Here is a 14,879-nt window from a genome sequence, read left to right on the forward strand (position 1 = left end):
GACTCTTGGGGACAGGTGTTGCTGCCTGTCCCCTTGCAAGTGTTATGCCCACCAGGCTGTTTGACGGACGGGGGGGCTGACTTGTATCCTCTCTCCCTGTGGCTGGAAACTGGAACCCTTCTCCTGCCACGCATCTATCCCTCCCTCCCCCCTCATGATTTCTTCGCACTTTGTTTCACTTCATACTTTTTGTTTGGATGCTGGAACATTTTCTGATTCATCGGAGCCCTTGAGGATCACCCCCTCCTCCTTGGGTTGTTTTTGGGTTTTTGGGTTGCTGCTGAGTTGAGTCCACTGCCCAGATACGGACGCACCTCGGGGCTTCCCTGAGAACTCTGTAGTTCAGTTGACTACTGTTTCCTTGTTTGGGGTCTAAACTGTCTAGCTAGTTGTTGGGGTGATGCTAGTCAGTCGGGAGTTTGCTGTTGGGCACGTCCCTGTGCCAGGTTTTTTCTTTTTTTGTTTTTGTTTTTCAGTCTGCTCGGTCCCTGTGTATTTGTCCATCGTCATTGGTTTCTCTCTCCTCGTGGGTCCCCCCTGAGGTGCAATCCCGCTCGTCTGAATAGGTAACTCTACTGTGCTCTTTTTTTCATCCTGTTATGTTATCATGTAAGTTGCTGGTGTATAATGGGTTAAACTTATTTCATGGAATGTGCGGGGGTTAAATGACAGAGTCAAACGGTCCTTGATGTTTAAATATTTGACAGCACATAAGCCCACGGTTTTGTTCTTACAAGAAACTCATTTGACAGGTGCTAAGGTGCTGGCTCTCAAACGTGCCTGGGTGAAGCAAGGGTTTCATGACACTTATTCCTCCTATTCCAGGGGGGTGTCCATACTGCTCCACAAAGCCCTGCCATATGTTGTGGAACAGGTTATTACTGATCCTGGGGGTTGATTCATTATTTTAATATTGCAGTTATACGCATCCTGCTGGGCCTTTGTCAATATCTATGCTCCGCCACAGTTTGACTCTGGCATTCTATATACTGTTTTTACCAAACTCGCCCCTCTCCAGGTGCAACATCTCCTGGTGGGCAGGGATTTCAATGCCATTCTGGACGGGACATTGGATGCTTCCAACTCCTTGAGGGGGGCGCATCCAGATCTGGTCACCTGGGCGGACACGTCCAGGAGCTTTGGTGTTGGTGCAATCCCCGTGAACGGGCTTTTTCTCATGTGTCCACTCATAAATCTGGGTCTCGTATTGATTTATTATTTGGCTCTGCCGGGGTTCTTCCCTGGGTGAGGGCCGCTTCCTTTCTCCTGGCCGGCCTCATGGACCACTCTCCTTTGGAGGTTTGTGTGGCCCTGGAGGCTGGTCGCAAACCGGGTTGCTGGCGGCTGGCAGCTCATTGGGTACATAATCCTAAGGTTCAGGAGTGGGTGTCACCTAAATTGTCGGAATATTGGACTATCAATGATCAATCCGCCCTGGCTGATGTGGTGTGGGAGGCATGTAAGGCTGTCACGCGTGGTGAATATGTCTCCTCTATCAAGGCAGTTCAGGTGGAGGCGGCTTCCCGTACGACTCAACTGGGGCGGGAAGAGGTGGCGGCCGCGGCACATTTTGCCACGCAGCCTAGCGACATGTCCTATGCTGCTGTTGCGTCTATCAGACGGGACTTGTGGTTACATTATACCTCCCTGGTGCACTTGGATCATACACAGTTCTGGGCGCGGTTGTTTGAAGCAGGGGACAAGAATGGCAAATTGCTGGCGAATTTGGTTGCAGACGCACGGTCCCAAATCGAGCAAAGATTTAACATGCTGCTCGTCCTACCGGCCCATCTCCTTGTTAAATTATGACCTGAAGATACTTACCAAGGTGCTAGCCACTAGGTTTATGAGGGTACTGCCGACGCTGATACACACTGACCAGACGGGGTTCATGCCAGGCAAATCTACAGATATCGATATCCGAAGGGTTCTCATGCATCTTCAGCTGCCACAACCGGCTGGCGCGTCAAGGGTTTTGGTATCATTCGACATTGAAAAGGCCTTTGAAACGGTCCGCTGGCGTTATCTTATGCAGGTCCTGGAGACCTTTGGTTTTGGCCCTGTATTCTGTCGCTGGATTGGCTTGTTATATAGTGCACCCACGGCTCGTAACAAATTGAGTGGTAAGCTCTCGCCTCCCTTCGCTATTCGGAGGGGAACGAGACAGGGTTGCCCACTATCCCCGGCCCTTTTTGCCCTCGCAATGGAGCCATTGGCTGAGGCCTTGCGGAGGGCACAGGGGGTGCGGGGGATTTGTGTTGGCTTCGTGGTAGAAAAATTGGCACTGTATGCTGATGACCTCATTCTTTTCCTGGAGGATCCCGGACCTTCACTCGCTGAAGCCCTGCGTATTATGGCCTTATTCGCTGATGTTTCAGGTCTGCGCACTAATTGGGACAAGTCCTTGGTCTTACCCATTGATGCGGGGGCCACAGCCTCGTAGGACTCTGCGTCCCCGCTGCGATTAACCCGCACTATCAAATATTTGGGTATTCATATTTCCTCAGACACCAGGGACTTTCTCAAACTTAATGTGCCGCCCAAGATACTATGGTGTAAGCAGCGATTGAAGGCTTGGTCCCAGCTCCCCTTGTCCCTAATTGGCAGGATTAATTTGCTAAAAGTGAAAGTTCTTCCAGTCCTTCTTTATACTCTTCGGCATTCCCGTGTGGATCCCGAAGTCATACTTTGCCCAACTAGACTCCTTGGTTTCAACTTTTCTATGGTCTTCTCGACCTCCTAGATTTAATAAACGGATACTCCGTAGGCCCAAGATACAGGGGGGGGGCTTGCCTGCCCAGACTTTTATTCTTACTACCTGGCAGCTATGCTATGCCATGCTCATAATTGGCTTTTGTCAGACGATACCAACTCCTTGGTTATCCTTGAGGCGGCACACGCTGATTCCTATGAGACCCTTCGTAATGCCCTCTACCGGGCCTGAGAGTTTCGTATCCCCCTCTGACCCCGGCTATGCGGGTGGTGGTGCGGGTTGGGACCCAACTGGTGGTTGCATCTGAGTGGAGGCTGGCCCGGTGGTCTCCAGACATGCCGCTCTGGTTCAACCCTCACTTGGCGGAATTCCTGTCCATTCCGGTCCCAGCCCTATGGGCCGCTAAGGGTGTGAAGACTCTGGCGGACTTCAGCGTTGGCAGTGCCATGGCTACATTTGATGACCTCAAGGCTAAATTTCAGCTTCCTAATTCCTTCTTTTTCAGGTTCCTCCAACCCCGCCATGCCTACCACGCGCAGTTTGCCTCTCCTGTGGCTAGCCTGGAGCGCAGCGACTTTGAATCTCAACTGTGGGATCCTGGTCTGTGCAAGCCACTCTCCACCATTTACAGGGCCTTATTGCCCTCTGTTCATGCTGGGCTGACGGGACTGCGGGCGGCGTGGAGCGCGGAGGAGGAGGGCTTGGATAATGAGGACTGGGAGGACATCTGGGACAATTCGTTCCGGCCGCTCATAGCCACCAGGGATGTGTTGATTCAATTTAAGATCTTGCACAGGATATATTATACTCCTCACAGGTTGCATCGTATTTACCCTAGTGTCTCGGCTTCTTGCTGGAGATGCTCTTGCGCTTCTGCGGGCTTTCCTCACATTTTTTGGGATTGTCCGCAGATCGCTTCCTATTGGTTAGAGGTGACTCAATTCATATCCAGTCTGACTTCTATATCGATTCCTTTAACGGTCTGGTCTGTCTCCTTGGCCTGGTAGACCAGTTGGTGACGGCCAGGGCGAAACGTACCCTTATCGGGATCCTACTGTTCTATGCCAGGAAGGCTATAGTTCTTAAATGGAAATCTCCTTACCCTCAAACCTTGGGCTTCTGGAAGGGGCTGGTTAATGCAGTAGTTCCACTGTACAAGGCGACCTATATCTCCAGGAACTGCCCTAAGAAATATGAAAAGGCCTGGCAGGTCTGGGTTGCTTCCAGATCTACGGTAGATGAGTGGGCCTTGGAGCCAGATACGGCCTGAACTCGGGTGGGGTGGACCATGAGGAGAGAGAACGGAGATCAATGTTTCTGACTTGGACTTGTGTTACTTTTCAATGATATTAGTCGATGAAGGGTACTAAGCAATTCGGTTGTGGGAGGTTTAGGGTGGGTGTTTTTCTGTTTTTCTTTATGTTACTTGTTTGTTGGCCGGGGTATGGCCTTGTTTTTATTTGTGCTAAACTTAATAAACAGAATTTTGAATATCTTCATACTTACAGATCGCTAATCATTGTGTATCAGCCACATACTGGTGTGGAATTCATTATCCACCTGGTGGATCACATGATATGGACAAAACAGCTCAACAGGCTGCATACTGTCTGAAACAGGATTAGTGGATATACTAAGAAGGTGGCTGTGAGCCTCCTGTGGAGCACGGGATCATCCCTTCAGCTCATACTGCATTCCCCCAGAGGACTGCTGTTACGGACTAACTGTGAGTAACACCATTAACATCCCACTTTCAGAGATCCGCTTTTATCACTGACTCTAAAGGTGATATTGTATCAGTATGGCCAGATTCCAACCATCAAGACTTACACACATGTGATTTTTGCTTTCTGTGGCTTATTGCCATACCTTGATCACCTTGCTATCAGTGCCTCTCAGATAACCAAGACATTTTGCACTACTTGGAGCTGCTTGACAAGGCACCATAGGAAATCTTTATACTTACAGATAGCTAATCATTGTGTACCAGCCACATACTGGTGTGGAATCCATTATCCACCTGTTTGATCACACTTTCTGTATTCTGTTTATTGTTTTGCATCTTTTAAGTGCCACATGATCTATTCCTGGTGAATATTGGGTGGAAATGTGGTAATAGATGTCCACTATAATAAGTATAGCCGATGCTGAGCTGACTTGATTGTGGTTTCCTAAATTTCACCGTTACCCATATACCAGTAATTTAGGTTGTTCTAGGTTAATTACAGACAGATTTGTGAGAATAGATGTTCGCAGTGTGAAGGTATCACCTTGCAGGGATTACCACACTGCGATTTCCTTAATTTCACCACTGCCTGTTATCTTGCCATACTACCTTTGTGCGATTATATTAACATGTTCATTCATGGGGTTTGAGTGTGGACCCGGGTGTGCATCCTTTGGCAACGTTGTCATTTTTTAATGTACGTGTAGTGTGGTCTGTTTTGTTTTGCTATGAGATTCATGTGTCATTTTTGGTATTCATTAAACTTTTTAAGAAGAAAACCGTGTTGCTCTATTCCCTTCCTCCTTTATCGAACACCTTTGATCTTTCCTCTCTGTTTTCCCATATCGCAAAAAATGGCCTGGTCATTAAGGGGGTAAAACCTTCCAGTCCTTAAGTGGTTAAATAGGAAGTTATGTGAAGTCACATCATTTCATATAAGTTCCAGGACTAGGGCAGAGCTGGTGCTATTTTTGGCCTTTTCAGACAGCAATGGATCACTATTCGAAGTGATCTGTTGCAGCATGGGGGACAGGGCTGGATCCGACCCTCCATTAAGAAAAACAAAGAGCAAAAAATATTTAATAAATAAATAAATATATATATATATATATATATATATATATATATATATAATATATATATATATATACAGTATCTCACAAAAGTGAGTACATCCCTCATATTTTTGTAAATATTTTATATCTTTTCATGTGACAACACTGAAGAAATTACACTTTGCTACAATGTAAAGTAGTGAGTATACAGCTTGTATAACAGTGTAAATTTGCTGTCCCTTCAAAATAATGTCTAAACCGCTGGCAACAAAAATAAGTACACCCCTAAGTTTAAATGTCCAAATTGGGCCCAAAGTGTCAATACAGTCAGGTCCATATATATTGGCAACATCGACACAATTGTAATCTTTTTGGCTCTTTACACCACCACGATGGATTTGAAATGATGTGCTTTAACTGCAGACTTTCAGCTTTAATCTAAGGGTATTTACATTCAAATCAAGTGAAAGGTGTAGGAATTACAACAGTTTGTATATGTGCCTCCCACCTTTTAAGGGACCAAAAGTAATTGGACAATTGGCTGCTCAGCTGTTCCATAGCCAGGCGTGTGTTATTCCCTCATTATCCCATATACAAGGAGCAGATAAAAGGGCCAGAGTTAATTTCAAGTGTGCTATTTGCATTTGGAATCTGTTGCTGTCAACTCTTAATATGAGATCCAAAGAGCTGTCACTATCAGTAAAGCAAGCCATCATTAGGCTGAAGAAACAAAACAAACCCATCAGAGAGATAGCAAAAACATTAGGTGTGGCCAAATCAACTGTTTGGAACATCCTTAAAAAGAAAGAACGCACCGGTGAGCTCAGCAACACCAAAAGACCCAGAAGACCACGGAAAACAACTGTGGTAGACGATCAAAGAATTCTTTCCCTGGTGAAGAAAACACCCTTCACAACAGTTGGCCAGATCAAGAACACTCTCCAGGAGGTAGGTGTATGTGTGTCAAAGTCAACAATCAAGAGAAGACTTCACTAGAGTGAATACAGAGGGTTCACCACAAGATGTAAACCATTGGTGAGCCTCAATAACAGGAAGGCCAGATTAGAGTTTGCCAAACAACATCTAAAAAAGCCTTCACAGTTCTGGAACAACATCCTATGGACAGATGAGACCAAGATCAACTTGTACAAGAGTGATGGGAAGAGAAGAGTATGGAGAAGGAAAGGAACTGCTCATGATCTAAAGCATACCACCTCATCAGTGAAGCATGGTGGTGGTAGTGTCATGGCGTGGGCATGCATGGCTGCCAATGGAACTGGTTCTCTTGTATTTATTGATGATGTGACTGCTGACAAAAGCAGCAGGATGAGTTCTGAAGTGTTTCGGGCAATATTATCTGCTCATATTCAGTCAAATGCTTCAGAACTCATTGGACAGCGCTTCACAGTGCAGATGGACAATGACCCTAAGCATACTGCAAAAGCAACCAAAGAGTTTTTTAAGGGAAAGAAGTGGAATGTTATGCAATGGCCAAGTCAATCAACTGACCTGAATCCAATTGAGCATGCATTTCACTTGCTGAAGACAAAACAGGAGTAAAATAACGTAATATGCTAGTTTTAGCTTTGAGCTTTACCATTCCACTACATTACATAAAATCCCCACTTATGTTATAGTTCTGGTATTCTGGTTCATCAGACTTTGTCAGGTATGCTTTGGGGCAAATATATGGGGGGGGTGTGCAAACTATGTAAAAGATGCATTGGGAAAAATACAGGAAATATATTTTTCTTATTTTGTTACTATTTCTTCCTAATAAAAATCCAGGATATAATAATAGACGTATTCAGATCTGCTATCAAATTAATCTGCTTAGAAAGAAATTATGTATATTACTTCAGGGTAGACAACAGATGCTAAAAGAATTTGTCAAAAAGATCTTGGACTTATCTAAGAGGGTTATCTGGTGTTGTGGAATCCCATGGGGCTGCAAAGCCCAAAACTCAGGAAGAGCTGAGTCAGCAGGTTAGAGTGCTGGGCATAGCCCTCTATTTTCATGAATTTTTGTTCCTGCAGGAACTTTATACACACATAGACACAGTCATATAATATTTATAATATATACTATTTACAGCTGACATGCAGTCTCAGTAGAAAGCTTAAGTGGAACCAATCTTAGAGTGCAGTGATGGGGTGAGGGGAAAATGGTATCATCTGACACTCCTCATAAGTGGCAGATTGCTGGTAACTTTACAGTGCTTGTGATAACAAGATATATTAGTAAATAGGAACCACAAGTATCAATTATTTTGCTGTATTGAAAGGACATTTAAAATTAAAGTGGTTATAAACCCTTACTCACTTACTTACTCAGTGAATTGACAAACCTCAGGTGATACACAAGGATTCAACAAATCCTCCTACATAAGTTGTACCTGTTTTTCTCCAGCAATCTCTATTGTACAGCCTTCTAAAAAAAATGCAGATCAAAGGATTTTTATCAGCTCCAGTAGGCAGGGTGTGGGGATCTCATGTCACACACTGAACAGACTATAGAGGAGACCTCAATGTAGCCTGAGACCTGAGAGAAGGCTTCTCCATTCAAGAGCTATGGCCTTTCCTTACTGGCACCTCACTATTGGACTACAGATTTAAAAAAAGGCCTCCATGGCAAACCGTGAGGAATGGTAAACAGGAGGGTTAAAGCACCATAAAAAAGACTATGCACAGAAGTAAATATCTAAATCTGAAGAAAGGATTAAACAGAAAAATGCAATCTACATTCAAGCAGTGTTTTGTTTCATTTCATTGTGTTTAGTTGGGCTATAAGACATGGTTTTGTAGCCTGGTGCCCAAATCTTTATATTTTTGCTAAATAAAGTGCTTTGCTAGCCTTAATTGAAAACCTAATAGTTATGCTTCATTTAAGTTGTAATTACCTGTAATTATTTTTGTATTACTTGAATACAGATTTGTACCTTCCTCTCTGGAGCAACAGTGGTATGGATGGATGACCAGAAGGTTCCATATGCATACAAGGGCAACCAGTGGGTTGGATATGACACAGTGGATAGTTATGCCTATAAGGTACATTGTAACAAAATTTGTGACAAATATTTTTTCACACCTAATATGAACAAATCTACCAAATTTTTCCTCACAATTTTTCTATTTGTGCACTAGATCTGTTCTGACCTTGCTTTTGATAACATGTGCAAATGATGAATTATAGGGACAGAAATAATACCCACATTTTGAATTGACTTTTTGTATGGTCATTCTTATTGATTTACTTCCTAAACAAAAATAAAAATAAAGTTGCGTAATCCAATGCCTAAAATCAAGTATTAATGATGGATGTTTTTTTTTTTTCTCTTTAGATAGAATTTGTGAAGCAAGGAGGATTTGGTGGAGGCATGGTTTGGGCCATTGATTTAGATGATTATCTGGGAACTTTTTGCAACCAGGGCAAATATCCACTGATCAACAAATTAAAGGAAGCATTTACAGGTATAAAAGTATTATGTATATATGTATGTATATACATATACATACATGTATAACCTGTAAAAGTTTTTGTTTTTCTTAGTTATTTTTATTTCAGTCTATATACATATTTTATAGTATCTTACTAAGTTTATTGCTTGCTCAAATTGACTGTTTGCTAAAATTACTTACTTTCTACATATTTTTTGTGATAACATATATTAAAGCTTAATTAGTAATCTAATTTCTTGTTCTAGCCTATATTTAATTTGGCAAAATGCATTAATAACAAGACAATGAAGCATCATGTTTTAAAATATACAGAAAAAAATGTATGTGCCTCGATTTTATATAATTTTTTTCCTTAGGCACAGATCCTCCTATTCCTCCCACCCCTCCAACATCATCTCCAGGGGAGGACACTACAACTACAACCACCACTACCCAAGCAACTCCAAAACCTACTCCCGATTCATCTGTTGACCCTAATTTTTGTTCCAGCCTATCAGATGGCATATATGCAAATCCATTAGATCACAATAAATTCTATATGTGTCATCAGCATTATACCTACCCAATGAATTGTGGCTCAGGGTTGGTATTTGATGAAAACTGCAAGTGTTGTGCCTGGCCACATTCGCAATGATTTTAACTTTGCGTTTGGAAAATAAAATACAAAATCTGATCTCTGATCTCTTTGATGTGTGATGTGTTTTTTTGCTTGTGTATCAAGAATTTCCTTCCATGCTTGAAAGCCATTTTGGTGCCCCTTGGAACAGCAAAATTACCTGCTGTATGGAATAATTCGATACAGTACACAGATAGATAGAATACAGAAGAAGGTATCTACAGGAAACTGGGAAAGTATAAGCTACAGGTCCAGTCTGCAGAGCCAAAAGTCCTACAGATCTATGACTTTGGCTATCTGCTTTGAGCAGTCCAAGTACAGCATTGCAACACATTAATTAGATGGGAGCATTAACTTGAAGACAGTAGATGGAAAAACACAGTCACAACAATAAACTGTGACAGTGTGTGCACCTAGTTCTGCCATTGCTGGCAAGGGTGGCAGAGTGACAATGTAGTAGGGACGAGAGAGGGCCTACATCTCGACAAGCCATACCATTTTTGGAGGGTTAAAAAAAAGTCTAGTTTTGGCATAATAATAAAAGTCTAAAAATGGGGCTACCCAGCAACTATCCCTCTCTTTAATATCCAACTGTCAGTCTGGAAAGAGACAAGCATACTTAGAAGTATTCTTGAAACAACAGAATGTAAACCAAATGATGGAATTGTATATTTATGCCATTGGAGATTAATACCAGGAACTCCTAAAACAACACAATTTTAAAACAAAAAGAAAGAAAGGTTAAAGGGCAAATTAATTTGTTTAATAATTAATGCTAAACAAGGGCAAATAATGCCCCCTCCTCAGAAATATCCCATCTGGTCCCCTAAAACAGAATTATTGAAAACATTACCAGACTAACAAGGCTAAAAGACTTAACAGAATAGTGCCGAATAGCTTTATAGGCAAAAATACTCCAAGGTGCCGCGAAAATACTCCAAGGTGCCGTGAAAAAGCCCAAGTGTTGGTGGACAAAACTCATTGGGGGTCGACAACACGATTTTTATGTTGGTTAAGTTTTGCTATATTAGTCACTTTTAAATTGTCTTTGTTTGTCTTTATATCTGCTTCATTGCCCACCACTGGATTTCTTTATGACACAGTGAATAGGGATTAAAGACAATCACCTCAGAACTGGTTTCAAAAAATAGGCTCAACTCTGGTATACAACTGCAAAAAGAAACTTTATTGGTAGTGCAATCAAAGACAATGAAAAAAACACATGCTAAAAAATGTAGCAAATGATGAAGACCAGTGGACCTGCTGAGGCAGCAGATCACACAAGCTCACACAAAAGCACACACATCAAAGGGCCCTGTCCTGTTGAAGCGTGCGTCACGCGCTGGGCCCCTTCGATCCATCCACCTTAGCCACGGCCTGAGCTGTTCATCTTTGCGGACACCGGCAAACCATCACGGGGCTGACTTCTGGGCCGAGAGCAAGAAGAGAGCATTGAGGGACGGCGGTCCCAGTGCGTTCTGTGAGTGAGGGACGCGACAGGAGAGTACCATATCTACAGAGAGACAGGACATCTACAGAGGCATGAGGAAGTGTGGCGGCAGCATTTGCAGGAGTACCGGGCAGATATCGAGGGGTTGGTAAGAGAGACTTAGGTCCAGTTAGGACCTTGTTTACAGTAAATACTGTCTGTGTGGACACTTTAAGCCATTGACCAGCATACCGCCCCTCTCCCAGCTATCTGAGCTACAACACCCTGGTGTACTCTTCTCCACCGATTAGAGTGGCTCCATCATGTGCATGTCACTTTAGCTCCATGACACAACGATTTCCCATGTTCATCTCACCAATGTCATAAGGATTTCCATTCTATCCATAGGAGAACGTCTGTGGGTTTCTCCTACGTAATCTGCACATAATTTTGTGGACTGCATAGAATAACTTGGGCCGTTGAATACTGGGTGCCATACTCTACTGTTTGCATTGATCTTAGCCCACCCCCCTCCCACCCCCTCTTTCCAGTTCGCACTTTATGGACTTCATTATGCTAATATAGAAGGGACAGAGGACATAATTGTTCTGGGCCTGTTCATTAGATGACCTTTCCACATTTTCATCACACTCCCCTCTATGCTGCTATGTATGCCTTGAATTGATGAGGACATTGTCTCTGATCCGCATAACTTGAGGGATCCGGCTACGGGCATTACATTGCACTACCAGTCCAAGCTATATCAGTTCCAGAATCCGGTCTTGATACTGGGAATGTTTTTGTATTTACAGGGACTGGGTGTGATTGGTTGTGGATGGATGGATGGGGCCCTTTGATGTGTGTGCTTTTGTGTGAGCTTGTGTGATCTGTTGCCTCAGCAGGTCCACTGGTCTTCATCAGTTGCTACATTTTTAGCATGTGTTTTTTTCATTGTCTTTGGTTGTACTACCAATAAAGTTTCTTTTTTGCAGCTGTATACCAGAGTTGAGCCTATTTTTTTGCAACCAGTTCTGAGGTGATTGTCTTTAATCCCTATTTTTTCACTGTGTGTATTGGTATTTTGGTTGTGTAGGCTCCCCGGCCCCAAGTGGCCGTTTGGTACGTTTACATTTAGGAAGTCAGATCTCCCAGTTTCCACACCTGGGGGTCCAGCATCCCTTGACGGGTTTTATGTTTTTCATTCGGAATTCTTTATTATCCTTATTGTTGTATTCGCCATTATCACTGGTCACACTTCTGGTAAACGGGGGATCAGTCATATCAGCCTCCTTCCCCCTTCACCTTCCCACAGTATCATCTAAACATAAAAACTGTATTTATCTTCCTCCTGAGTGAAATATTTCCATACTGATTCCCAACAGCAACATTGCAGTAAGTGAAATCTTAGAGAGGAACTTATCTCTGAAAGCTATGCCCAAAAAATAGGTAGGCAGAGAGTAAAAGACTAGTTACACCTATTGTCTGTGGCATCCTTGCAAATTGTTTCCTGTGGCTTATAGCACTGTTTTTTGTGGACATCTTGGTAGAGACAGGCCTTTGTGTCTCACATCTGAGCCCCCAGCAAAAACAGTGAGCAGCAGTAGTGACCTCAACAAATCTCACTCCAAATCTTCTGCGACTAGCAGAGTCTGCAGTGCCTTAGATTCACGATACAGAAATACAGCTATAAGGCCGTATGTAGAGAAGTGTTTAGGCACATTTACAGTATCTCACAAAAGTGAGTACACCCTCACATTTTTGTAAATATTTTATTATATCTTTTGTGACAACACTGAAGAAATGAAACTTTGTTTCAATGTAGTGAGTGTACAGCTTGTATAACAGTGTAAATTTGCTGTCCCCTCATAATAACTTGACATACAGCCATTAATGTCTAAACTACTGGCAACAAAAGTGAGTACACCCGTAAGTGAAAATGTCCAAATTGGGCCCATTTAGCCAGTTGTCCCTCCCCGGTGTCATGTGATTCATTAGTGTTACAAGGTCTCAGGTGTGAATGGGGAGCAGGTGTGTTAAATTTGGTGTTATCGCTCTCACTCTCTCATACTGGTCACTGTACGTTCAACATAGAACCTCATGGCAAAGAACTCTCTAAAGATCTGAAAAAAAAAAGAATTGTTGCTCTACATAAAGATGGCTTAGGCTATAAGAATATTGCCAAGACCCTGAAACTGAGCTGCAGAATGTTGGCCAAGACCATACGGTGATTAACAGGACAGGTTCCACTCAGAATAGGCCTCGCCATGGTCAACCAAAGCGTCAAGCAGACTAAGGACATGGATTACTGGGCTCATGTCCTGTGGTCTGATGAGACCAAGATAAACTTATTTGGTTCTGATGGTGTCAAGCTTGTCTGGCCGCAACCAGGTGAGGAGTACAAAGACAAGTGTGTCTTGCCTACAGTCAAGCATGGTGGTGGGAGTGTCATGGTCTGGGGCTGTATGAGTGCTGCCGGCACTGGGGAGCTACAGTTCATTGAGGGAACCATGAATGCCAACATGTACTGTGACCTACTGAAGCAGAGCATGATCCCTTCCCTTCGGAGAGTGGGCCGCAGGGCAGTATTCCAACATGATAACAACCCCAAACACACATCCAAGATGACCACTGCCTTGCTAAAGAAGCTGAGGGTAAAGGTGATGGACTGGCCAAGCATGGTCTCAGACCCAAACCCTATTGAGCATCTGTGGGGCCTTCTCAAACAGAAGGTGAAGGAGAGCAAGGTCTCTAACATCCACCAGCTCTGTGATGTCGTCATGGAGGAGTGGAAGAGGACTCCAGTGGCAACCTGTGAAGCTCTGGTGAACTCCATGCCCAAGAGGGTTAAGGCAGTGCTGGTAAATAATGGTTGCCACACAAAATATTGACACTTTGGGCCAATTTGGACATTTTCACTTAGGGTTGCCAGCGGTTGCCAGCGGTTTAGACATTAATGACTGTGTTGAGTTGTTTTGAGGGGACAGAAAATTGACACTGTTATACAAGCTGTACACTCACTACTTTACATTGTAGCAAAGTGTAATTTCTTCAGTGTTGTCACATGAAAAGATACAATAAATATTTACAAAAATGTGAGGGTGTACTCACTTTTGTGAGATACTGTACATACCAGGAAGTGTACTGCTTTTTTCAGGATGAATTTAAAAGAGAAGGTACATTTTTAGAGTATTTTTAGGGCACAATTAATACGTCTAGATGCTCCTTCTAACATAGCATTTCCTCATGTTTGAGTTTAGGTCCACTTTAACATTGTCCTTTCTCCCTACCTAATATGAAGGTCAGTGGGCTGACATTGGTTATGCCCCAATTGTATCTACTTAGAAAGCTGGAAAACTCTTTGAAAGCCTCAGAAGGTAAGATATATCAGAGCGGACCTCCACTGCCAGGACTCAAATAACTACTTTACTGCTTGGATGCAGTGCTGAATATTCTTGTTGTTTACTTCTGTTCCCTGCTTGTAGAGGCAGTTAACAATTTGGAATTCCACTGAGTTAAAATATCGCAGGTCAGTCTATTGTAGAGAAAGAGGTTTTTTTGTAAATGTAAAAGAACGATTTTTGCAGTTGTATTGATCTGTTAAAATTACCGCTCACTTATCTGGCTATGGTCAAATCCTTTGTCAACCCTGGATATTTTTAGGAAACTTTAACACACTAAAATAATAGGTCAAATTTGTAAAGCGTTGCGTAACATGATGGTGCTTGCCAAGACCCTGAAACTGGACACACACAATCAACCTGGCTAGTCCAAGGAAAGGAGGGGTGACATGCTCACATAAAGCAAATGCTCCATTGTTTCTAGCCATGTCAGTCACTGTTTTCCTCCATTTTTCTTCTTACATTTTTTTTAACTTTCAACAT

The 14,879-nt window shown here is 43.0% G+C and overlaps 1 protein-coding gene across 1 annotated transcript in view; it reads left to right on the plus strand.

The window, feature by feature from the left end:
• LOC309548065 (putative chitinase 10) overlaps window positions 1-9,623 on the plus strand; it is a 107,109-nt gene extending 97,486 nt beyond the window's left edge. The window contains exons 24-26 of the mRNA XM_082248034.1: window positions 8,426-8,542; window positions 8,836-8,965; window positions 9,310-9,623. Coding sequence (XP_082104160.1) covers window positions 8,426-8,542; window positions 8,836-8,965; window positions 9,310-9,587 — 525 coding nt within the window. The 3' untranslated portion in view covers window positions 9,588-9,623. The remainder of the gene's footprint in view (window positions 1-8,425; window positions 8,543-8,835; window positions 8,966-9,309) is intronic.
• Window positions 9,624-14,879: the final 5,256 nt, after the last annotated feature.

The sequence above is a fragment of the Pelophylax lessonae genome, assembly GCF_965119305.1.
Source record: "Pelophylax lessonae genome assembly, chromosome: 2".
NCBI classification, from domain to species: domain Eukaryota; kingdom Metazoa; phylum Chordata; class Amphibia; order Anura; family Ranidae; genus Pelophylax; species Pelophylax lessonae.